Source organism: Hyalella azteca, unplaced genomic scaffold (assembly GCF_000764305.2).
Source record: "Hyalella azteca isolate HAZT.00-mixed unplaced genomic scaffold, Hazt_2.0.2 contig17406, whole genome shotgun sequence".
NCBI classification, from domain to species: domain Eukaryota; kingdom Metazoa; phylum Arthropoda; class Malacostraca; order Amphipoda; family Hyalellidae; genus Hyalella; species Hyalella azteca.
Window position 1 is genome coordinate 314,401 of NW_025947190.1, and position 26,872 is coordinate 341,272.

A 26,872-nucleotide genomic window follows, 5' to 3' on the forward strand; every position below is an offset into this window, starting at 1 on the left:
ATTCTAAAATTCGTAGGTCAGAAACACCGGTTGTGGAGGCTAAAACTCTAAAATCAATATTGGACACCGGGACGTTGCACTGCTCGGCATGAATACGCAAGGCTGAATGAGGGGGATGCGCAAGTATGTTCCCTGTTCTATAACTCCTTCCCCTATGCTCTGCAAGCCTAGTATAAAAATCAGCTTCATTCAGTTAATGCCCAGTTGATATTTATGGTATTAAAGCTCAGTTGATAAACGTAAATAACATGAGGCACTCGTAAGCAACTGGCATGCAACTCGCTGCATGCCGAGCAGTGCAACGTCCCGGTGTCCAATAGTGATTTTGGAGTTTTAGCCTCCACAACCGGTGTTTCTGACCTACGAATTTTAGAATCATTATTTATTTTCAAACAGAAACCCAGTTTAAATGCTGCATTCAGTTCTTATCCTCTACAAATTGTAAATAGATAGTACTTTCTCTTCACGTTATCTCATTTTTATTTCTGTTATCTTCGATTTTAGTTCTAATGTCCTCAAGTTTAGGTGAATTGTTTGAATGTGAATTTAAGGTTACTAATTGTTTGTACCTGTGTTCTAGGTTTTGAACTGACGATGGAGCTGGACTCCGAAACGTTTTCTCTTATAAGAAATGGTGAACTTTTTGGCTATTTTCTTTACTTTTAAATTCCTGGGGAATATAGAGCTTCAGTTGGACAAACAAAATATACTCTATTACGGCTCTATTCGAGCTTAATTATTACAAGTGCGCCCCTGCTTCATTTTTCAATCACTAACGAAGCCAATTTTGGTCCAAAATAGAGAAAAATTATACTTGCCCGGCAACTCAATTATTTGTCTAATAATATGTTTGTTATTGATCATATAACTAGTGTGAAAGTTTGGTCATAAGGGGCCCACATTTCAAGGCCACATCCCGACCTCCGAAATCAAGGGGCACAAAATATAGCGAAAAACATTTAATGACATCGTTGGAGATGAGAATGGTTAGGTAAAAGGTAGGGAAATAAAATAACCGATCGTCGAGTTGAGCCTTTTTAACAAATTAAGGCTATAGAATATTTTGTTAGGGATTTAAGTATCACTCCGATGTATGTTAATGCGTTGCAAAGTAAATAAAAATTATTCGCATATTTTCAACTCAGATACGTCAAGTCGAATCAGGCTGAAAGATGTGAAAGCCAAAGCGTTAATTTGTGCGCATATGTGGAAATGCAAAGAGTTATCTATCTTGTTATCTCTGCTTTTACGGGAAACTTTTCAAAATTGAGCTCCATATTTTTCAATACAATTCTTGGTCTTGTTACGGCAACTGAAATTGCCGTAACAAGACCAAGGTTACAATATTCATGTGGGTATGTTATCTCTAGTTTGTGTCCATTCTACCTAACGTCGATGAAATCCGGTCGTAGATTCATTCAGTTAATGCCCAGTTGATATTTATGGTATTGAAGCTCAGTTGATAAACGTAAATAACATGAGGCCCAAGCAACTGGCATGCAACTCGCTGCAGCGTCACGCCTATCAGTAACACATCTGGCTATCAGATAAGAAAATCTACAGCCTATCAGCATGGCCTCATTGCTGCTATCATGCAGCAATGAGGCCATCCTTTGTGATTCGATGATTACAGCTAACATATTAAAGTGCTATGAAAAACGAAATCAATGCCTAATTTAAAAATCATTAACTTGAGATGAACAACCCATTGAAATCATTTGAATTGTGAAGCTAATAAGCATTTGAATATTGTTTCAAACAACAGATGAGGTTTTAAGTAGATATTTTTTTAACCATTCTGGATACCATTATCACCGAGTCACTGAACGTATTCTATCTATTACGTCAAATAATTCTTTCTGAGAATCTTTCTGATTCAACTCTCTTATTAAAAAGGAGAAGGTTTCATGGCTTACGGAAGCCCTTTACGGCTTACAATTCATTATCAGAAGCGTGAGATTTTTATGTGATCTGATTCTGTAGCAGGACGTAAAACATTTTATTTGGAGGCTGAAGCTAGCAATACCGCCACATCATTCAAGATCAGAAGCGTGCCCCAATAATGCTGTAATATTAGTATAATCGACATCTTCACCCGAAAACACCTTACTTAGTAACGATAGGCGGTTAAGCCCCTATATTATATTCATAGGCAGAATATCTCCATTACAATATAATATGATTGCAAAGAACGCGTACTTAAATATAGCCTGGAGTGTGGCTTTATAAGCACCTATAGCCACGGTGGCGCGATGTAGGTGTTGCTTGTCAGATGTTCTACATGCGCCCGGATTGTCAAGCATTGTGAATTAACGTCCATTCAGTTGAGCACAGTTATTAAAGCACTTGGATCGAATAATGCGATCAGTAAAGGGCAGCCTTTAGGGAGCGGAGTGAGAAAATGCATTCTAATTATATGCAAATTTCAAGGAAACATTCAACTTCAAGCTTTGCATTCAACTTGCTCATGTTCACTGATGGATTAAAACTAATAAAAGCTAAGCACAACATTATATAATGTAAGTGGCTATAAAAGAAAGAACCACTTATTTTTGAACAACGGTGTTAACTTAATGACGAGTAGTGACATTACTTATGAGCTTTGGTATAAAGAAGTTAGTTTAAAAATGAAACTCATCCATCAACGACGGAGAATGGATCATGATTGCGCCAAACAACCACTCTCATTCTCCATGCGATGTTACGGAGAGCAATCACCTTTTCGCATTTCTGTTGTGTTAAGATAAACAAATTAACATGCAACCATGTATCAGAATAGATTTCGCATTCTACTCTCATAATCATTTACAATAATGCTTTGTAATATGTAAATAATTAGTCAATTCAAATGTTAATTTATCATTTATAAGGTAGAAGTTAAATCATTAACGGCTACGTAAAGCATAAGGAGCGGCTACGTAAAAGCGACACCAATTCCTGAATGACAGGTGCTCATACACGAGGTGACCAGTTGCGTCAATTATTTGAGTCGACTCTCCAAATATTTGTGATGATTAACGTCTTCATGCAGACGCGACTAGCTGTTGCATTGCATCCAAAGCACATCAGTACACGGGGCGATATATAAGCACCTTGTGAGCCAGTCGAGACGCGAGTCAGTCAAGTGTGTCATCGCCTCGGCCTTTAGTAATGAGCAGAATTACGTCGCTCTCTCTTTTGCTTGTCTCTTTGTCGCTGTAGTGCACACAACTGTGGCGCTCTCGCATGCTTCCATCATACACACACTCGACAACTCCCAACATCGCACTGGCTGCGGCGGACTGTTACCAAATAAACACTATCCTCATGTTTAGGCTCTCAGACGCCAAAACTGTAGTTGACTCGACTAATCGACGCGACTAATCGCCCCGTGAAGCACCTGCGTATGCGTCTGGGTCAAGTTAAGCTACTCTCGGGTAGGTAACTCAAAGCCTCTGTTAGAAAGTTGTGAAGAAGTTATCCAAACTCTATGAAGCCTGAAAAATGAGCATTGATTCCAAAATATTTCTTACTCTTATTCAAAGATTGAGGACTTCTCAGGCATGATTATCAACCTGAACTGTTTTATAACATTATTTATCTACTCCAGTTCAAGTAATAGATCACATCTAAAAATTGTACTCCGGTACGGCATTTGAAAGAAATTTCAGTCGGTACATGAGTTGTCTCTAATGTAGGTCTGATACCACGGGCTGTTATCACGCACATGTCTAGTAAGAAAGTTCCTCATGTCTTGCCAAGCCTTTTCTTGATTGATAGCATTGTCTCGAGGGTTGCCACCACACCTGAGGTACAGTTTGTTCGGTTCAGGACCTTTGTGATTCTCGCCGCAGTTAGGCCACGGTGTTTGGAAGAGCACTCGCAAAAACGGAAAATACGGTGGCTCTATTATATGCCCTGAACCCTCGTAAACCTTAGTTACATAATTTTCATTGCCAACTTTGTCAAGCCGGGATTTTAAAATGTTTTGCGAAATTACGGCCACAAAGCTGTCGTCGGCGCCGGCGTTGATACTGTAGTAAGTGTCTCTTGGAGTGAGTTCGATGGGTATCCATGATCGTTGATCACTGTAGAATGCCTGCTTTATGTACTCGGGATGGGCCTCCGCAACGAAATTTTCATCAAAAACTAAATGTTGAGATCCTACTGCAAAACCACTCACTAACAAATGCCCATTCTTCTGAATATTGAAGAAGTTTGCAACGGCTGGTGCGTTCAGTAAATACACAGCCTTCACTCGATCAATGTGAATACCCATAAGGCATCCATAAGCACCAGCCATGCAGTTGGCAACGACCCCGCACCTATCAGGAATAACGTTAGGTTGGGACAGCAGAAAATTCACGGCGTGTTCCAAGTGCTCGAAATCGAAGCTGAGACTGGGAAAGACACTCATGTGGGAAAGAATCAGTGAGGCGATTCCTCGCGAGGCGAGCAGTGCTGTTGAGGAAACACCAGTTAAGGACCATTATACACTCATTACAAGCTTGGTAAATTTAATTTTTCCCTATAATTTTTGTGCGAGTTATTTTGTCCCGACTACTATATTTCAAACATGCAAATTTCCAATCAGTTTCTCAATATTTCATTATAAATCCAAATCATGAAAAATAATTGCGCCAAGCAACTGCGTGTGCAGATTGATCATTAAAAATACTTACACGAACGATGTTCGGCCAAGAGAATGGAGCCCCCGAACATGTCAACAACAGCGGGATGAGGACCTGGACCGGCAGGCAGGTAGAGCGCTCCTTTGAGTTGTCCCTCAAGCTCTATGCGCTTCACGCCAGGTCCTCTGAAATGCCGCTCCATATCAACTTCGCAGAGAGGCCTCGTGCAGTTCTCGCTTCTCAGATGTCCTTCATACGCCCCGATGACAATCTGCGTAGAGACATTATTTTCAACCAGACAAAATAAAAACACTTAAAATATATGGGGGTTATCTATTTAATGTACGCAAGCTTAGTAGACGCAGAATGAGGAAGCAATGCCTTAAATACATGCTGACAGAAATTGGTCAGTGGTCACAGATAACCCTAATCGCGTCGGGTGAGCTGGAAAATGCCCTTATTTTCTAATACCAACCGTAAAAAAGAAGCCACAAATCTCACAGCCTTGTCTGTCGAGATACTCTTCAACTGATGTCTATTCTTGGTGTTGGATCAATAATATTTTAGCTATTTTGATCTATAATGATAATTTAGATCATTTAGCAAACCACGTAAAACATTTGCTACCGAGTAAGCGGACTCGCGTGCCGGCAGCGAGCTACGCCCCTGTCGGACAGTGAGTGCCACTCGGACTCGCGATATCAGTGTCCAACGAGCAACGGAGGTGCATGGTATACTCGAGCTTCCCGCTTCGCTGATGCGTCTCATTTCATGCAGTTCTTTCAATGGCGGGCAACGAACTCGCAGACAATGAGATAAAAAAACTATAGGAACAAAGAAACTGAGAGTAACTAGCGATGAAGATGCAGGAGGTGCACCAGTGCTGAAGCTGTACATGCACCAGCGATAAATATGCACATGTTCTCAGGCACACGCACATGTGAATGACTTACAGTCAACACAAGTTCGAGCGGTCGGACCGTCGGAGTTGTCGTACACGGGAATGGCTCTGCTTGAGGACAGAAATTCGGTCCTTCCATTCTCATAATTTTTAAAAAGAGATTCGAGTTCACAATTGTGCATTTGATAGGAAACAATCTATATTAATAACTGGTAAAATATTCGCAGCGTACGTAAAATAGAAGACACCTAAAAAATACTTAAAACGCAGAAATCTTTTGCACCCGAGGTTGTAGCGTGACACGACAACCCGTGGCGATTAGGGTTAATTAACCTGGCAGAATGACCTTTACCGATTCAATCTATTTAGTTTCGTAATATTAAAGTAGACTAATCACGTTTAACTTACTTTCCACGGCTGGTCAGTCTTCACATTTGGGCGCTTGAATTGATATTCTGGTCCGTGATCAAGGGTAGAGATGAGGCCTTCAGGGAAGATTCCTCTGAACGACCCGCCCAGAGATGGAGACGAGCTTACGTCGACGGCACCTCGCTCATTGCACGCGTAATGCGCGTGTGAGGTGAACTGGAAAAATTTGCTAATGTTCATCCGTCATTAGAAATGCACTACTCTGTAAAAAATTCCAAGTGAACTCGTATTGATTTCTATAGGATTCTAGAAGATGGAAAAACGAATCTCAGCATAAAAGTACAGTTCGAGTTTCTGTGAATATCCTCTGTTTATACTTTATACTGATTCTTAAATACGGTAATATTTCATAGTTTGCCCAGAAGTAGAGTCGCAGCCGTATCATTTTGTACTTTTGCGAAAGAAAGACTTTCAATTATTTTCCATGATCTGAGCAAGAATCAAGTGCAAATCTCATTTATTTCTGTCCCAGCTCTGGATGCTTTTCAATTAGAGTGAGATCATTCGTTTCTTATACACATTGCGATTACCTTCAAACCTCGGGAGTCTTCGACGCGCATTTGGAGGGTGACGAGGGCGAACGGCGTCAAGTCAGTAACTCTGATTGAAGTGGGCACGTCCATGAGGCTGATCCGAGGCATGACTTCGATATTTGCCGCATCCCGTGAGCAACTCACACTGAATTCTTTGAAATTAACGCGGATAGGTGCACATAGCCTTGGATGCAAAATTTTCAACCCATGTCCTATAAGGCGGGAAGCGATATCCATATTTCTATATAATCCTTAAAACTGAAAGCAAAACAATTATGATCACGTTGTAACAATGAAAATTGAACGAGTAATGTATGCATATTGTAGCTCGTGGGATGTTAGTATTACCTCAGTCCATGTCTTTATTTCTCTTTAGAATATTTGCAACTGGAACCCTCCCCCACTAGTTTCTTTCAGAAATTCTTTTATATTTACACGAAACAAGATTCTAGTCTCTAGATAACAACCAAGTTTGTTATTGTCGGTAAATTTTGTTCTGATAACTCCTCATGATCTTATCTGAGGAAATATGTTATTCCTTATCGAATGTAAGTTAATCTTTTAGACGTCCGCGAATTTTCTTTCTTGTTTTTATAGACGTATTTTGGATTCGATCGTAGACTTTTTCTTTTTTCACGCCTGTAGACGCCGTCATTGTGATTTTGTGGCAGATGTAAGGCTACAGCGGGTTGTAAAAAGTTAGGTAATTGAGATACAGCAACTACCGAAACCAAATAAATCTGGTATCGAAACCTGCTTCTCATGTTAACGAGAAACCTGTGAGGTATTTGGTAGATATAACACTGTTTCTCTCGAAATTCAGTTATGTGCCACAAAGAGGCGTTCTAAATGAAATCTCATATTTAAATCTACTAAGTAATGTCGCCAAACATCAAATGTAAGGGCTCCTAACCTAAAACATCATCAAATTACTAAGCATATGCACGAGTTCAGGGTCCGATATTTTCGGTTCGCCACAACTCGAGAATTCTGCTTGGTATTTTACTGTCTGAACCTGTTTGCAGTGGTTTAATATTCACTGTGAAACGACATTTACAAGAGCAAATATGTAAAAGTGATGTACTACTGTTTCAATTGATCAGGAAACAAACACATTTTTAGCACGTGAGTATGAAGTCGTTGAGTTAAGGCAGCAGTTGCAGTGAACTATAAAGTCGAGAGAGCGCACTGCACCTCTCACCGGCAGCTTAAACGACACTGCACACTGCAGGGTGACCCTGAGTCTCTGAGTCTGACTGCTGAGTGCTGACTGGTCAGATTCATGACAGCTTGAGCCAGTGCCCGAGTTAATCAGCTGACTGTCTCCCGACTGACTCGAACGTACTAAGTATACGTGATTGATTGCATGTCGTCAATGAAAATGCTCAAATCTAACATTAGATGCACCACTAATTGTCTGGATCAGCCTGCTATCAACTACTTGTAATGAAATATTCGTTATTACTCCATGCTTCAAAAGGAATATTACTCGTGGCGCAATGAATATTGCAAAATATTTTGATGTTGATAAAGTGGTTGAATATTCATTAATGTTAATACCCTATTACGAGTCAGATCATACACTGCGTCTCGTCTATCACTGAGCAATATTTCGTACAGCCTGATTTATGAGTGATTGTCCCGCGAGTCCTATCATAAAATAATTCATGTATGCTAGGTTGGAAAAAGTTTGCAAGCTTAAACATATGTGATGTAAAACAAAGCACGGATAAATATGTAAAACAAAGCACGGATAAATTTATTTTGAATAAGAGTACACAATGACACTCATTCTGATCAAGTCGCTATTGGTTTCATTCAGCTAATGGGCGGAGACCATTTCATTGGCTCCGTCTCTTTTTTATTTAATTCTTATGGCACCTTCGCGTAAATTACGAACCAGCAGGTGTTACGTGTAAAAGCCTATATAGGTGTCAACTTTTTATAGTAATTTTTTTACATTTAATTGCTTTCCACACACGATGCTCATTCACCAGCAGCGCACAATTGAGTTCTTGGGAAATTAAACCGCTTGTTAGCTCACCATGCTAATTTCATTAGGTAGGACAATTATCTATACGCACAGTATTTTTACCATGTAAAGATGTTGTAAATTACCGGTGTCATTTTCCCAATGGTAATGTCCGGAAGACACTTTTATGCGCCTCCAGACTGGAGAAGAATTGGTGACTAAGTTCGTGAGGGATAACTAAGACACCATCTGTCAAGACAACTTATCTTGATACTGGGTGATTATATGTGAGGGACACGATACAGATAAAGGCTAAGACGTCGACCGTTAGGTAAGAGTTGCTCTAACGCTTGTTACATTGCGGGGTGCGTACTTGTCAGCTTCTGCAATAAAATATTTAAATATAGCATAATATACAAGTGCCATCAATCTATATCACATCAAGTGAATATTACGTATCAATTACGGATGATAATATCTAATAATAATGAATATAATGAGACGCAGATTGACACCGGACACCTCCCCACTTTCTAGGAGATCGCCCTCGATCTTCTAGAAAGTGGGAACAAAATCAAGAAAACAAAATCTTCTTGATTTTGTTTTCTTGATTTTATTGTATATTGCAACATAAATCAAGTTATGTTGCAATATACAATATGTTATGTTGCAATATACAATAAGTTATGCAACATAAAATCATTAACATAATTGTATATTGCAAGTGGGCACAATTTATAGTAGCGCAGTTTTTGCAATAAAATAATAATAGCAATGTAATTAAATACAATACATTCTCATAAGACAATTATCAACTCAATGCAAGGTATTCACATCGTTGGGGAGAATGAAAATTGCTATATTTCCCTTCCGATAAAATCAAGAAAACAAAATCTTCTGGAAACAAAATCAAGAAAAAATCTTGTTCAAAACCTCCGGTCAAAATCGGATCTCATACCTTGAAGTCGTAACAGTTGTACAAGTAATTGATTAATATACGAAGATACAGTTCCTTCACATAACAGGACGAAAAACAGGAGGATGTCATTTATAGAAGAAAAGAGCAAATCCATCTCCAATGCATGATAGAAGAAATCTATACTAGGAATCTTGAAAATATTTTGTTGTATTAAACGCTACGTTCTTAGCTAGGCGATACGTTAAACAAAGTCATGAATCATTAAATTCAAACGCCATTAACGAAATCAATGGTTGGTTAAGATTTTAGATTACTCATCTCTCGTTCATTCATTCCCTTTCTCTCTGGAGAAAATTGTTCCTACAATTTCCATAGTAATAATTACACACTGAATACATTAGGTTACAGGGAATGATATTTGAATCCATATCTTCGAATATCATAATAATGAAAGCGTCATAAATCTTTAATTAAGATTATAACACAAAATAATAAGGATAAAAGCGTTCACAGAGTAATGAAAGAAAAATAAATCATTCAATCTTCACCTCTGGAGAAACATTTTATATTAACAATAAAAGTCAGATCCACATACCATCACTCTCGAAATGTCAGATATCATTGATAATGAAGAGTTTAATACAACATTAGGATTGTAGCTTGAATATAATATGTCAAGTTACTTACCTCATCCTCATTAAATATCGGTGGGCTTTAATTAAATAGCAAAGAAAAGAAACGCTCCATAATTTTCAAACAATAAAATCAATATAATATTAGCAGCGGTCTGTTCCACCAATTTTATTACATTGCTAATGCAAATGCTAGTAAAATAACAAACATTTTAACTTGATTGAGTAATTAGCTGCTGTCATCACTTCTAAATTGAAATGCAACTCAAATACCCAAAGTGCAAAACTTCAATCATCGTTTAGCATGTAAACGTTGCAAAATTTGATATAGAATCATTTACTGTCTAATACAGTAAAAATAAAACCGTTTAAAAAAACATTCTGCGTTCATGTAACCAATGACATCAACATGTTAATTTCATAAGTGTTAAATATTATATTTGAGTAGGGAAACGCAGTAATTGTATCAAACCATGTGTCATCAGCAACGCTTAATTCAAATACAATATTTGAAAAAATAACATAACACCTCATAAATATTCAAACATTGTTCGAATTATTGGTGAAATATAGCTATTTAGATGAGCAATTATCTACTTTAATAGTAAAGTTATCACATTTTAACTTCGTTTCGGCACACTTGAATGATGTCAATGACACAAGATTGAATAATCACATCTGCCATGATAATGCTCCAATATTCAATATCTTATGCTGGCAAGTCTCATTAAAATGAACTGCTTGAACCGCATTTAATTCTACGCTGTAGTTTTTGATTATATCCCTAGTTTCATGAAAGATCTCGTTAAATCCCATAGCTGATCGCGGAATGATTTTGCTCACAACGCGATTTTCGAACCCACGTTGCGCAAACTCAGCAAACATTGCTTACCGTCATCGAATTCTGCTACGAGCTTATCGCAAAAAAATTATTTGTGAATTAAATATTATAAATTGCGGTCGAATTATTTAAGTAAATTATGAGATCATTACTCGGCATTAATTATGAGCGATATAAAATAGCCTGAATAATAAAATTTCACACAACGTGATCAAGCATTGAAAAAGTAAATGAAAATCTATCACATTTATCATAATCACAGATACATGTATTTTCAACTCAAAATATTCACCTTCTCCATATTAAATTGCACATAATTGTATATTGCAAATGGACACAATTTATAGTAGCGCAGTTTTTGCAATAAAATAATAATAGCAATGTAACTTTAAATACATTACATTCTCATAAGACAATTATCAACTAAATGCAAGGTATTCAAATCGTTGGGGAGAATGAAAATTCCTATATTTCCCTTCCTTTCAGAAAGAAAAAATAATCTTACAGGCCTCGATTTATCGAGCGTCAGCTTTTTCGGACGTTGAGCTCTTTAATATGCGGCTTATATTTTATCGGTACGTATACTCGACAATACTTTCTCAGAAATATTTGCTGCCTCCTGCTTTCTCAATACTCTGCACGTTATTGTAATAAATGCTATTATTGCGATGATTTATCGTCTTTTGACTCTAGCAGCTTCCGAGTTTTGTTTAACTCCACAAAATAGTGTAAGATGTAAAATTTAATTTATAATGAAGCTTTACTTTGTCATTATTATACATTCATGAGAATTATATTTATATATATATATGGCATTTAGGCGAGTCTTATATATAGATACACAGATCTCTCAGCCTCTGAATTATTTAAATTCAATAGAACATTTCAGCCCAATTTATCTTATATTGAATGTTGAATATTTAAGAAATTGAGAGTTGCAGGGCAGCAATTATTCATAATATGTATATCAACTATCGTGATAATATGACATACTATTAATCAAGTCTCAAACCAAGATGATAACAATAGGAAATCATTATGCAAGATGAATCTCTCGTTAGACGTCATATGTTAAATAGATTTTACTCGATTGTACGTCATTAACATAGTGTCGGTTATACGTAGGTTGTACATTGTAGCGTCCATGAATATATTTATCTATGTAATGACCGAGTATAATATGGGTACATATAATCTTCATTAAAAATGGCCCTGTCTGAACCTTTATAAGGCGCTACTATCTACAGTATACACATCAATAATACGTCTGGTTGATCATTAGCTCTGGCATTCAACAGTGTTAACTCTTTGTCATGGAATATATTCTTCACTGCACTTTTTTGTAAACGCACGCATTTGTCAAAATACATTCGTCAACGTCCATATTTGTCAATGCAGGTACCCGTCAATACACGTATACGTCCATGCACATCCATCATTGCACGTACCAATCGTTTAAAGACGTTGCCATTGCTTTTTCACAGCCTTCACGTGTAAGGTTCACGTATACTGCGCGATGTACTTGTAAACGCTATTCTTTAAAATATAGTTGTTGTACGTACGTTATATGTATTTGGATGTCTGTCTATGACTCTACGACATCATTATTACTAAAAGCTAAATTCAATTTTATTAGTACTCAGCTATTTAATAAAATTGGTCAGAATTATTTTTAATATTCTTATTCAAGATGCGCTAATCGATATACTACAATGGAACATAAATTTTAATCAGCAGTATTTATTTATGACTACGGATTGGGATTTTATCACAGTCTTTAAACTGGTTTAAGTTCACAGCACATTGAAAGACATAAAGATTCGTTTAGATTACCTCACAAAAGAGTTATGTCATGACATGATCAGGTAAAATATTACAGAATGTCGCGAATACTCTGCTTAATCCACCATAATCAATTCGATAAACTTCTATCACTGTCAACTCATAAAAGGGTAGAATTATACTCTACTTACGCATCCAAGGCTTTGCTTAAAATTTGCAAGCATCCAAACCATGCACGTAGATCACTCAAGATGCCTTTTCTGTGGCTCGAGGATTTTTCAGTCGCAGTATTCGACTTCCGCTGACTTAATATACTGACTTTCTCAGTACGTTTTTTAGCTGATCCATCAGCTGATGAACTGACTTAGTCAGTTAATTTCTTCATGTTGATTTATTTGCTGACTGCCATCGACAGTCGCTGCCACCGTATGCAGTCGATTTTCGCTGCACATCTCGTCTTGCGACCCAGCTGACTTGTAGAAGGTGCTTGTACACGGGGATAGTGCAGACGGCTAGTAAATCTGGCAAGTGTCGGTCGCTTGATGACTGACTATCCGGCAAGTAAGCCTGTACACGAGGAGAGTATAAGGTACCGCTATCTTCTCGTTCGCGCCCGCCAGTGCGTCGCTAGAAGCCGTCTAGTGAGGTCTGCGAAGATGGATAGTGGGACCACCTGGAATCCGTCGTTTGGAATACACTTTGTTTGGTTCTTCTGAGAATCATTATCGTTCAAACAAGCCATGATTCACTTGACCCAAGATACTTCAAAAGAGCGGCACAGATACTCTCACCATGGCTGAATCAGCGCTTCTAGCCACTTCTCCAGCGCAAAAATCTATACACATCGTTGTCCCTCTCGGCCGTGTCACGGGCACTTGCCGCGCATGCCGGCGCATGCTTCTGAGTGAAGTTCTGCAGCAGCTGAACACACGAGGCTAGTAGCGTAGACAGTTTAAGCGGCGGATGAACTAGTACTATCCCTGAGTACAGGCACCTTGCCGCTCGAAGTCGCCCTCAGCTGGTGCCGGCCAGTATGTCGCTTACAGTCGCCCGTCTCTTCATTAAAGATTTCGGCTTACGAAGGAAAGAGCGCCGATCACGACTCAGTTGTTGCGTTGCAGCCGTAGCATCGCCTTTATTTGCTCTCTGCATGGTTGTACCGTATTACGAAGAAAAAAAATATGACGTGGACGCTTCGAATTTGTCTCTACGCCAGTCGTGGACTCAATAAGAAAGTCTCGACGTTGCAGGTAAAATGCTAAAACGCGCCAGTCAAAACTTGAATCTTTGCACAGTTAATTGTAGGCTGCTGAAATAGTGTAATTAGTAGATGAAGGTCTTCTTTGATTATCCGTTGATCCGACGTTTAAGTGAGTTCAACATCACAGAAACAATACGTTGAAAGGCTTGACCGCACGAAAAACACTATGCGGCAGTAATGCAATAATCACAAACACCTTATAAGTCTTTCTCTTCACCACCGTATTTAAAGTCTCACAATTATAGTCAAGCAGTAGAGTTTGACTTTTAACAAAACACGGCTGTTATCACAAAGTTTGGGCGCCAAGTGTCCATCTTGGCCTTCAGACTGGAGGATTCGTGACTAAGTTCGTGACGGATAAGTAAGACACCATCTATCTACAGCAGGGGCCTGGGCCTCCAAACTTTTTTACAAGTGCAAGCTTTCTGAAACCTTCGCGGGCCGGTCACGCCCATTTACTTTTTTAGTTCATGGGTAACCAGAAATAAATGCTACGCTCGATTTTTGTTCACATTATGTTGAACCACTACATGATCGGCGGGCCGGATGATACCTAGCCGCGGGCAGTAGTTTGGAGACCCCTGGTCTACAGGACTCATCTTGATACGCTGTGGTTATATGTGAGGGATAAGATACATGTTAAAGGCTAAGACGTCGACCGTTAGGTCGGAGTTGCTCTAACAATAGTTACATTGCGGCGTGCGTACTTGTCAGCTTCATCGGGAGGCCTTACTAAGGTTCACAACCGTTTTCAAGAATCAAGGCTTCCGCCCAATACTGAGGTCTTGATCGCATGATGTGTCACGTGATGATGTCCAGACGCTGACTCAGGTCTATTACTTTTCCATCAAACTCTGCCACGTCTAGTTAATATTACGTCTCAATTACGGATGATCAATCTTAAGTTCGCTAGAACATCCATAAATGCCAGCACAGAAAGATTAGGTTGGGTCTCTCGAGCTATCTTTTGCGGTCGTCAGTATACTATTCCAGCATTAATCTTCCTAGTCAAAGCCGCAGATTGTTACAAATTTATTTTGGAAGCTTTTATGCTGGTAGATTTTATTGTATATGGCATTAAAATGTACGTATTGTATGCATATGCCAAAGTGACTATTTTTTGTAACGTGTTAACGGATGGGTTTGTAAGGTGCTTATTAAACGTTATCAAGCAACGAAGCATGGATTTGATAGGCGACGGGTCACACTGGCAGTAAGTTCAATTCTGTAAACTTTTCTTATCGAATTTCAGCACCTCCAGAGGTTTCTCTAATGTAGTTTTGATACCAGGGGCTGTGATCCCGCACATGTCTAGTGAGAAAGTTCCTCATGTCCTGCCAAACTTTCAATTGATTAGCAGCATTGTCTCGAGGATTGCCAGAACATGCCATGTACAGCTTGTTCAGTGCAGGGCCTTTATGGGTCTCATCGCTGTTTGGCCATGGCATTTGGAAGAGCACTGGTGTAAAAGGGAAATATGGTGGCTCTATGACGTGCCCAGAACCTTCGTATATCTTGCTCTCGTAATTTTTGTTGCCTACTTTATCAAGATGATATTTAAGAACTTTAAGGGTGGTTACGGCTGACAAGCTGTCTTGAGAACCGGCGTTGAGACTGTAGTACGTGTCCCTTGGCGAAAGTTCTATTGGGATCCTTGACAAGCCGTCACGACTTAGAACTTGCTTGATATACTCGAGATGTGACTCAGCAATGAAATTTTCATCAAAAACGAAATGTCTAGATCCAAGTGGGTAACCTTTAACTAGTAATTCACCATTCTTCAAAGTATCCACATGGTATGCGATGGAAAATACGTTCAGTAGATACCCAGCCTTCACTAAATCAATGTGAATACCCCCATAAGGCACCCATAAGCACCAGCCGTGCAGTTTGCAACGACGCCGCATCTATCAGGAATCACATTTGGCTGAGACATCAGAAAATTTACAGCATTTTCAAAGTGCTCGAAATCCATAGGCAAATTCCAATCGTGGCTTAGAGACGTGTGGGACAGGCTCAGGGAGGCGATTTCACGGGAGGCAAGAAGAGCTGAAAAAAGCACAAGTCAAAATTCGATTTAATGCTTATAAATTGCGTTGAAGCTCATTTATCAAATCCAATATTGGCTTCGTATTAATTTTCCTTAACTATAGTGTTCCCAAGTTGATTTGGTATTCCATTGCTCTAACAAGGCAATGTTACTCAAAACAGCTACTAAAATGTGTGTGCAGATAGCTCCTTACATTTAGATAGCTCTTTACAAATACTTACACGAACGATGTTCGGCCAAGAGAATGGAGCCCCCGAACATGTCAACAACTGCGGGATGAGGACCTGGACCGGCAGGCAGGTAGAGATTCCAGAGATTCATCTCAAATAGATCTATTTGAGATGAATCTCTGGAATCTCGCGGTGTCATTCTAAATATACTTCAAAACCGTCAAGGTGTCTGTCCAGAAATATACTTTCGAGAGCGATAATGTCATCTTGTAGCCGCGCCTCACCCGTCACTAATTTTTGTACCGCGATTTTCCTGGTCATTTTTTGCGATCATTCAAGAGTTATTTCTTATATTTTGTTCTGTTAAATTCATAATAATGTTTTCATAAGTGTCTTATCTATTTGGTTTTACTAGCATTTTCATCTAGAGAAACATCCTGCTGTTCGCGATAATTCGATACGCGTCACTTCAATTCTACCAGTCGTGAAGCGCGTTGAACTTCACTGATGTTGAGAATCTTTCGTAGTTATATTGTGATATGTACATTTATGTATATTTGTGAATAGTTATATTGTGGCGTTTAAATTTGTGTTGTGATATTTATGAATAGTAATTTTGCTAGTAATATCCAGGATTAAGTGTTATTGCTACATCTTAAGTTTGTTATTCTTTGTTTACAGAACCTAACTCGGTTTAGTCGGTTATCACGATCACGATAAATTAACTTCAGGGCGTGTCATCCCCTGGGTATACTTTGGCTTTGAGTTCACTTGGTGTTTATCTTGCGTTTGTTTCGAGTTTATTTTGGGTCCATTTTTGTTCTCACCAGTGTCTTCGTTACACAGAAAGCGTCAAAAATTCAAGTTCACTTTCCCTGCTCGGTTGAAGTTTCTTTTGTCTGGACGGCGCTGAAGTAAGAATGGCAGGCATAGCAGTCGCGCTTACAATCTCTCATTAAAAGATTTGGTGAAGGCAGACCGCCAATTTTGCTGCATTCAACTCGATACGCGGGATTGTGCTCAATGTATAGTTTTTCAGCGGAGTGAGTCGTTCTTTGGCAAGCACAAAAGGCGAGCACACAGCTGAACCGTCAGATCTAATGTTCCTTGCGAAGGCGATTGATCCATATGCTGTTTCGCTTCAGTCTGAAAAGTAGTGAAGTTCATAATTCTCTGCTTCATCGACGTGGATCCATCGTGACACTTTGTAGCTTGAGAGCAATGTGCGATTTTTGATCCACTTCATCCATTCTGCTTTTTGAGGTTCAGGTAGCTTGTCGTTCCATTCTTCAAGTTTTAAGCGACACGTATCTTGAAATATTTTCTTAGCCGGGGATCATCTTTAGACCGGAGAGTCCCAATCGATCGTAAACGCTAGAAATCGTTGATAGTATACCTCGTAGTGTTACTGGAATAGTTTTGATGTTTTATCTTCAAGCCCAAGCTGTCTATCTGGATATTCCATAAGACTCCAAAGCTCGCTCACAAGGTAATGAATTTGAAAGAAAGTCTACAGCAATCAAGTTAAGAGAAAGATCTGACTGGCTAATACCGCTAAGAATACCTCTAGAATTGCTAATGAATTGGGTCAATTCAAATCCATCTCTAGACACAACAGAAACTATTTCATCCAACAATTTTCTTCTAGTTGTTACGGAATTAATTGACTGCAACCAGTCCACATAAAAATTCCTCTCTACTGCGAACTTGGCTTCATCAGATGTTAAATTATCGTTGACAGTCTTCAACAGAGCAAAATTGGCAACAGATTGGCTTGAAATTAAACCGAACACATGAACAGTTAACTTAAAATCTACAATAAGATCAGTCAATCTACCATCACTGAACCAAAAATCCGTATCTCTCAGGTACTACAAGTTAATACAACATTTGCTTTATGTCACACAACACAAATTTACCTTCTCCAAACCTGATAAGCACACCAAGGAGGTCACTTATGAGATCGGGTCCCGGATGGAGAACTTCGTTCAAGGCGATACATGTGAGAATAATCAAATACCACATTTATCTTGCCCTTCTGCCTATGGTAAACGCCGTGATGAGAAAAGTACCAGGACGATGAAGGCAGAACTTCGAGTTCATGTTCTGTAACCCGCTTCATGAAGCCCGCTCCTTTCATGGCCTCCATAAATGCGGTATAATCCTGAAAGATGTCCGTTTTTAGCGCACTTTAACATTTATGGAAAAAGTGCACTATTGTGCTCGTCATGTGCGTCCGTCCGTCTATCCGTGACCTCAAGTTTGCGTTGACGAGAAAATGCGCTCTCTGTCACTCACTGCAGTGAGTACTGAGTTATATTTTTTTCTCAAATCGGCCCTTCAAATTGAGAAATTTGCCGTAGACTTGTTTCCTGTTCGAGGGAAGAGGCACGGGACCATCTTTAAATTGCAGTCCCATCGCATAATGTCCATCTGAACGAAGCTTAACTAAATATTCCACCTTCTCAAGCCATCGTCGGTTTATCGCTGATGTTCCAAGACTGCTATCTGAACTATCAGAAAATTCTTTACTATCAGATGATGTCGCTAGTTTGGCGTTCAATTTCTTCGAATTTGGCATGCTTGATCTTACTGCACATTGCTTCTCTGCTCCGTTCCGCAGTAAATGGCCCTCAGATAGCCCATCCCGGCCTGTTTTTAAGGGAGGCGTACGGAGCATTCCATGGTCCTTCGACACAAAGGTTTCAACATTTCGGGCATATTCATGTCAATTAATGTGTCTACCGAGGAGTCGAGACATTTAAACGGGACGTCGTTCAGGTGTATTTTTTTGCTAAGTCATCTTTTCCGGAAACGTCGCTGCGAAAAAAACGGCCAAACCTTCTTGGCGTACACGACGGGAATGACGTCCTGTTGAACGCCATCTATGTCATCAATTCGAGATTGTTGACAACTTTGGTATTAAGGTAACCTTGCTTACCCATGGTCGATAGAGCGGGTGTTACTTCCACCTTTGGCACTTCAAGGTTTCCTAGCAAGTTTTCGCTCATAAAACAAGCCGTCGAACACCCATCGAGTGCTGCGTAAGTGCTAATCTTGCTCGTTTCCACTTAACCTCACCTTGAGAATTAGAATAGCGTAAGATATCTTTTTCTGCCAGCCCCATATTGTCAATCTCATCTCCCATGCGAGTACTGCATGAAATTTTAGATTCATTTTCTACACAAGCACCTAAATTCAATTTTGCATGTTTGACTTCTGGGTTGGGTGCCTTACGCCTGTAGTCGTCGTGGAGGATTGTAGGGTGCTTACCCTCGCAATTATCGCAAGTTTCTCTTCTTCTACAGCCTCTTGCCGTGTGTTCCTTCTTTAAGCATGAAAAGCAAAGTCTTTCAATTAATACAAATTTGCAGTGTTGGCTGTTCATGAATTTTAATATTACAAGTCATATCATTCACTGCGTCTCGTTTATGCGAGACCGGCCGTAAGTACGACCGTAAATTTGTCCAAGACGTTGAGCTATATTTTGTACAGCCTGATCACTGAGCGAATATCCCATGAGTCCTATTATAAAATAATTCATGTACGTCAGGTTGGAAAGAGTTTGGAGCTTGGAAGCTCAAACAAATGTGATGACACAGAGCACGGATAAATTCGTGTTGAATTACAGTACATAATGCCACTCATTCTGATCTAGTCGCTATAGGTTTCATTCAGCTAATGGGTGGAGACCATTCGTTAGCTCCGACTCATTTTATTCGTTTCTTATGGCACCTTCACGTACATTTCAAACCAGCAGGTGTTACGCGTGAAAGCCTCTAGATGGCAACTTTTTATATTATTTTTTTTTTACATACAATTGCAAATCTCGCACGATTACCAGAAGCGCACAATTGAGTAGGAAATGAAACCACTTGTTAGCTCACCATGCAAATTTGAAATTTCATTCGGTAGGACAATTATCTATATGCAAAACTGCACAGTACTAATATGTAAAGATGTTGTAAAATACCGTTGTCATTTTCTCGTAGTATAGGACGCACGTGTAGTAATAATGCTTGGTAGGTTAATAAAGATTCAGTCCTTTCACTAACTCATCTTAAAAGAGACATCACGCTATAGAAAGTACACACGCTACAACATACATAAATGCCAGCACCGACAGATTAGGTTGGGTCTCTCGGGCTTCCTTCTGCCGTCGTCAGTATATTCCAGCGTTATCCTTCTTAGTCAAAGCCGCAGATTGTTACGAATTTACTTTGGGGGCTTTAACGCAGGTAGATTTGGATGCACATAGCATTAAAATGTACGAATTGTAAACATATGCTAAAGCGACTGTTTTCTTGCGTATTAATGGATGGGTTTGAGAGGTCTTACCAAACGTTATCAAGCAATGAACCATGGATTTACTCAGCGGGTCGCACTGGTAATAAGAATAATTACGAATACTATTTCTATCGAATTTCAGCAACTCCCAAGTTTTCTCTGATGTAGTTTTGATACCAGGGGCTGTGATCACGCACATGTCTAGTGGGAAAGTTCCTCATGTCCTGCCAAGCTTCCACTTGATTTGCAGCATTGTCTCGAGGATTGCCACAACATGCCATGTACAGCTTGTTCGGTGCAGGGCCTTTGTGGGTCTCATCGCTGTTCGGCCACGGCGTTTGGAAGAGCACTGGTGTAAAAGGGAAATATGGTGGCTCTATGATGTGCCCAGAACCTTCGTATATCTTGCTCTCGTAATTTTCGTTGCCTGCTTTATCAAGATGATATTTAAGAACTTTAAGCGAGGTTACGGCTGACAAGCTGTCTTGAGAACCGGCGTTGAGACTGTAGTACGTGTCTCTTGGCGAAAGTTCTATTGGGATTTTTGACAAGCCGTCATGACAGAGAGCTTGCATGACATACTCGGGATGCGTCTCAGCAATGAAATTTTCATCAAAAACGAAATGTCTAGATCCAATTGGGTGACCTTTAACTAATAATTCACCATTCTTCAAAGTATCCACATGGTATGCGATGGATAAAACGTTCAGTAGTTACACAGCCTTCACTAATTCAATGTGAATACCCATAAGGCACCCATAACATTTGAATACCCATAAGGCACCCATAAGCACCAGCCATGCAGTTTGCAACGACGCCGCATCTATTAGGAATAACGTTTGGCTGAGACATCAGAAAATTTACAGCATTTTCAAAGTGCTCGAAATCCATAGGCAAGTTCAAATCGTCGCTTAGAGGCATGTGGGACAGGCTCAGGGAGACGATTCCACGTGAGGTAAGAAGAGCTGAGGAAAAGCATGAGTCAAAATTGGATTTAATGCTTATAAATTGCTTTGGAGCCCATTCCTTAAATTCAATATTGGCTTCGTAATAATGTGCCTTAACTATAATGTTCCCAAGTTGATTTAGTATTCCATTGCTCTAACAAGGCAATGTTACTCAAAACAGCACTGAAATGTGTGTGCAGATTACTCCTTACATATAGATTGCTCTTTACAAATACTTACACGAACGATGTTCGGCCAAGAGAATGGAGCCCCCGAACATGTCAACAACTGCGGGATGAGGACCAGGACCGGCAGGCAGGTAGAGCGCTCCTAAGGCCCGTTTGCACTACGGGACTGTTCAGAAGGATTGAGACTGGCCTGAGACCAATAAGCCACATGGCTGGCCTCAAAACTGGCGTGCGCGTTTCCACTACGCGCGGGTGCTGGGACCGAGACTGACCGCCTGGGCTACCGCACTCACTGGCCTGTGAAGATGATTTTGCTGTCGCTCAAGAAACAGCATCATCTTTTTATACCTTTAAAGTGTCGAGAAAATTAAATGTAATAAATACGTCACAATTCCTTGATTATATAATTTATAAATTACAATGAGTTTACCTTGATACCCTTGGCGTCTTCGACCCGCATTTGGAGGGTGACGAGGGAGAACGGCGTCAAGTCAGTAACTCTGATTGAAGTGGGCACGTCCATGAGGCTGATCAGAGGCAGGACTTCGATATTTGCTGCATCCCGTGAGCAACTCAAACTGAATTCTTTGGGATGAACGCGATGTGGGACACCAAGTTTTCTATGCAAGATTTTCGCCCTATGGCCCAAAAGACGAGTGACGTATCCATAGCTCATCTTAATGAACGAATCGTATCACAAGTTGAAAACAATGAAAAATTCCATAGCAGTTTTGGGCAAATAAATAATTGGGATCAGTGCCACTCGTGAAACCAAAGCTGGTAATGGCCTATTAATAAATAGTGAATGTAAATATTGTAGTCTGATACTTGAAAAGCCTATGCCGGTACTAATGTTTATAACAATACTTACTCTCTCTTACAACNCCTGCAAACGCTGTCATATTGATGATGTTCAGAGCGCCGCCACGAGTACACGCGATGGTCGCGTAGATGTGTATAAGAGACAGGTGCAGGGCCTTTATGGGTCTCATCGCTATTTGGCCATGGCGTTTGGAAGAGCACTGGTGTAAAAGGGAAATATGGTGGCTCTATGACGTGCCCAGAACCTTCGTATATCTTGCTCTCGTAATTTTTACTGCCAACTTTATCAAGATGATATTTAAGAACTTTAAGCGAGGTTACGGCTGACAAGCTGTCTTGAGAACCGGCGTTGAGACTGTAGTACGTGTCTCTTGGCGAAAGGTCTATTGGGATTCTTGACAAGCCGTCATGACAGAGAGCTTGCTTGACATACTCGGGATGCGTCTCAGCAATGAAATTTTCATCAAAAACGAAATATCTAGATCCAATTGGGTGACCTTTAACTAATAATTCACCATTCTTCAAAGTATCCACATGATATGCGACGGAAGTTGCGTTCAGTAGATACACAGCCTTCACTAGATCAATGTGAATACCCATAAGGCACCCATAAGCACCAGCCATGCAGTTTGCAACGACGCCGCATCTATCAGGAATCACATTTGGCTGAGACATCAGAAAATTTACAGCATTTTCAAAGTGCTCGAAATCCATAGGCAAATTCCAATCGCCGCTTAGAGACATGTGGGACAGGCTCAAGGAGGCGATTCCACGGGAGGCAAGAAGAGCTGAAAAAGCACAAGTCAAAATTCGATTTAATACTTATAAATTGCTTTGAAGCTCATTTATCAAATCCAATATTGGCTTCGTATTAATTTTCCTTAACAATGATGTTCCCAAGTTGATTTAGTATTCGATTGCTGTAACAAAGCAATGTTACACAAAACAGCTACTGAAATGTAAATACAGATTGTTCATTACATTTAGATAGCTCTTTATAAATACTTACACGAACGATGTTCAGCCAAGAGAATGGAGCCCCCGAACATGTCAACAACTGCGGGATGAGGACCTGGACCGGCAGGCAGGTAGAGCGCTCCTTTGAGTTGTCCCTCCAGCTCTAGGCGCTTCACGCCAGGTCCTCTGAAGTGCCGCTCCATATCAACTTCACAAAGAGGCCTCGTGCAGTTCTCGTTTCTCAGATGTCCTTCGTACGCTCCGATGACAATCTACGTGGAAAATGTAAATCCAATTAATCACGAACGACGCACTCGCAAAGATCAGTTCGGTCTCAATGTACTGTGACTAATCGAACGCAATGCGACAGATCGGACTCACGGAAACTTTCGCTGTAAATCATTAGCTAGGTAGAGGTACGCTCGTCTCTCCCTGAGCAAAAGTCTTCTCGGCTAATAAAAAATTAAATAAAACTAAAATGAGTGTCTCAAACCATGTTGCGAACACTTTAATATTACCGAGACACAAAATGGAACAACATCGATACCTTCATAACTGTTTCACTAAAAATGTTCACACCTCTAGCCCGCAGCATAAGAAGACAAACGAGCTTTAAAATGAACAGGAGTTGATATAGACAACACTGTAACTGCGCAATAGATTTTTTATTTTTATCATTAGTCATCGATTATTGAATTAGGTGCAGATTGTCTACTGCCTTCAATTAATTAGAGATATCTATCTCCTCCACAAGTCCTCTTCATATTTTCAGGTTTTAAACTCGGCTTATTAAATGATAATCTTCCCAATAATGGTTTTCGACCCTACCAAAATTAGGGATGTGTGGATCAGTATCTACTACCAGTGCCGCCTAAGACTCGTAGAACATTTAATCCATTTGCGCTATGAAAGCTCCAGATTTTATTTTCCAATCCCAAATCGAACACGTCCCTTACATTCGTCGACTGTATATTATTGTGCAGCCCCCAGGCAGCTAGCAAGCTCAGTAAAGCACTGAGACGCTAACCTTATAATGATGTTGAAAGTCTAAAAAATATTCTTACAGATTTATTTGCGCAATCTGTTTACCAAGCCAACAAAAATAACTCTGCATCAGGTTGAAAGTCTCCTACGTAGAAGACTGGGCATGTTGTTTAGGGTTATTTGCCCAGGGATATGGGTTTTGTTAGGGTTATTATTTTGCAAATTTATTTCCAAACAATCTGACGTCTTGGGATGCAGTTTTCAATCCAGTTTTTGATTATCACTTCTTGTAAGCCCAGTTCGAGGAGTTGAAAACACACAATTTATTTTGAACTTTTCTGGGAGGAAATTTTAGTCGAACTTAGCGAATGCACACTGTGAAAGAGCTAGAGAATGACCCAAGTGTAGCACTACAAGGACCGCTTCGAGAACTTCACTTAATCGGGTAATTGCAAGCATTGTTAGACCTAGTGAAAATTTGGTGCCGCGCTAGAAGTGCATTTCTATAATCTCCCAGAATTATTGGAGATGTGGCCATGACCATCACGCATCAGTTTTTCTTATGATTATAAAATATTACCCTACCAAAGGAACAATTGGTATCGAAACGCCTAAGCAGGGCTCTTCCATTTTGAAATACATCGAGGCAGAAGAGGTACTGATAAGTATCCTAACACTTTCTCTTCTATAGTAGCTAATTTTATTCCACTCCACATTTCAATGTGAATAATATTAAATTTAATCCTGGTAGACGTATTCATAGATAAATAAATCCTCAATATCGAGTATCAACAAAATATTCCAATGATCAAATTAGAGTGCCACGTTTCACTTTTAGCAACATTCTTAAATGTAGAAGCACCATCAGAATACTCATGATTTCCTGTGTCCTAATCCTAGCAATAAGTGAATTACAACGTATTATAGTAAAGAATATTTTTTTCAAATGCATTCTCTTCCCGGACACGCAGTGAGTACGCTGCCAGAAACACACAAGCAAAAACGTTTATTCATACAGAGCATGACCATAGTCCGAGTAATGTAGCGGGAAATTGATCTAATAAATAACGACGGCAAAAAAATTAAAGCACAATACTTGGAATAGTTTTCTTAAGTTCAAGCAGCGTCTTTTTAGACTTACTTTCCACGGCTGGTCAGTCTTCACACTTGGGCGCTTGAATAAAAATTCTGGTCCGTGATCGAGGGTAGAGATGAGGCCTTCAGGGAAGATCCCTCTGTACGACCCGCCCAGAGAGGGAAATGAGCTTACGTCGACGGCACCTCGCTCGTTGCACGCGTAATGCGCGTGTGAAGTGAACTGGAAAATTTTTTGTTAGAGGCAATTGCCGTGTGAGAGACGCATTCTGGATGAACATCGATTATAGAGACCAGAGCATCATAAATAATTAGTGCCAAAACAGTTCTTATTGACATGTAGCTTAGTGAATAATATCAATCGGTGTCACTTTATTACGTTGTCCTATCTTCGAGCTCCAAATAACGTTACCAACGTACTACTAATAAAACCTCGCAATATTTGTCTTGTACATAAAATAAGAAACAATTCTTTTATTGTAAGCGCATTACTCGATTCATTTAATTTATAAATTGCAAGAAGTTTACCTTGATACCCTTGGCGTCTTCGACCCGCATTTGGAGGGTGACGAGGGAGAACGGCGTCAAGTCAGTAACTCTGATTGAAGTGGGCACGTCCATGAGGCTGATCAGAGGCAGGACTTCGATATTTGCTGCATCCCGTGAGCAACTCAAACTGAATTCTTTGGGATGAACGCGATGTGGGACACCAAGTTTTCTATGCAAGATTTTCGCCCTATGGCCCAAAAGACGAGTGACGTATCCATAGCTCATCTTAATGAACGAATCGTATCACAAGTTGAAAACAATGAAAAATTCCATAGCAGTTTTGGGCAAATAAATAATTGGGATCAGTGCCACTCGTGAAACCAAAGCTGGTAATGGCCTATTAATAAATAGTGAATGTAAATATTGTAGTCTGATACTTGAAAAGCCTATGCCGGTACTAATGTTTATAACAATACTTACTCTCTCTTACAACATTACGTGTGACATTGACAAATAGTTCAAAGTCAACATGGTGTTGTAGAGAACAAGAGTATAAAAGAATGATGACTTTGCGATTCGATTATTACAGCTATGATGTTAAATTTAGAAAAAACTAAATCATAATGCGCAAATTAAAAATCATCAACTTGAGAGGAAAAAACCATTTGAAATTCCGAAAGATTAATTGTGAAGCTAATCAGCATTTGAGTTTTATTTCAAACAACAGATGAGGTTTAGAGTAGATGTTTTATTAACCATTCTGTGTACCATTATCACAGAGTCACTGAACGTATCCTGTCTATTACGTCAAAAATTCTTTGATTCAACTCTCTTATTAAAAAGCAGAAGGTTATATGGCTTACGGAAGCCCTTTACGGTTTACAATTCATTATCAGGAGCGTGAGATTTTTATCTCATCTGATTCTGTAGCAGGACGTAAAACATTTTATTTGGAAGCCGAAGCTAGCAATACCGCCACATCATTCAAGATCCCTTAGATTGT

The 26,872-nt window shown here is 39.6% G+C and overlaps 2 protein-coding genes across 4 annotated transcripts in view; one reads left to right on the forward strand and one right to left on the reverse strand.

Annotated features, from left to right (window-relative positions):
- The window catches only part of LOC108682694, a 63,191-nt gene that overhangs the window by 6,188 nt on the left and 30,131 nt on the right, over positions 1 to 26,872 (forward strand). The gene's annotated exons all lie outside the window — the stretch shown is intronic.
- LOC108682693 (bile acid-CoA:amino acid N-acyltransferase-like) lies at positions 649 to 26,002 on the reverse strand. 3 transcript variants are annotated; one of them, XM_047885256.1, is made up of 4 exons: positions 25,909 to 26,002; positions 5,920 to 6,096; positions 4,662 to 4,881; positions 649 to 4,440 (listed from the first exon to the last, which is right to left on the reverse strand). In XM_047885256.1, the coding sequence occupies exons 1-4, from the start codon at positions 25,999 to 26,001 to the stop codon at positions 3,647 to 3,649; spliced, it is 1,284 nt and encodes a 427-aa protein (XP_047741212.1). In that variant the 5' UTR covers position 26,002; the 3' UTR covers positions 649 to 3,646. The 3 variants fall into 3 exon arrangements, with proteins under 3 accessions (XP_047741212.1, XP_047741213.1, XP_047741211.1); XM_047885257.1 differs by lacking the exon at positions 25,909 to 26,002 and adding an exon at positions 21,953 to 22,046; XM_047885255.1 differs by lacking the exon at positions 25,909 to 26,002 and adding an exon at positions 6,471 to 6,726.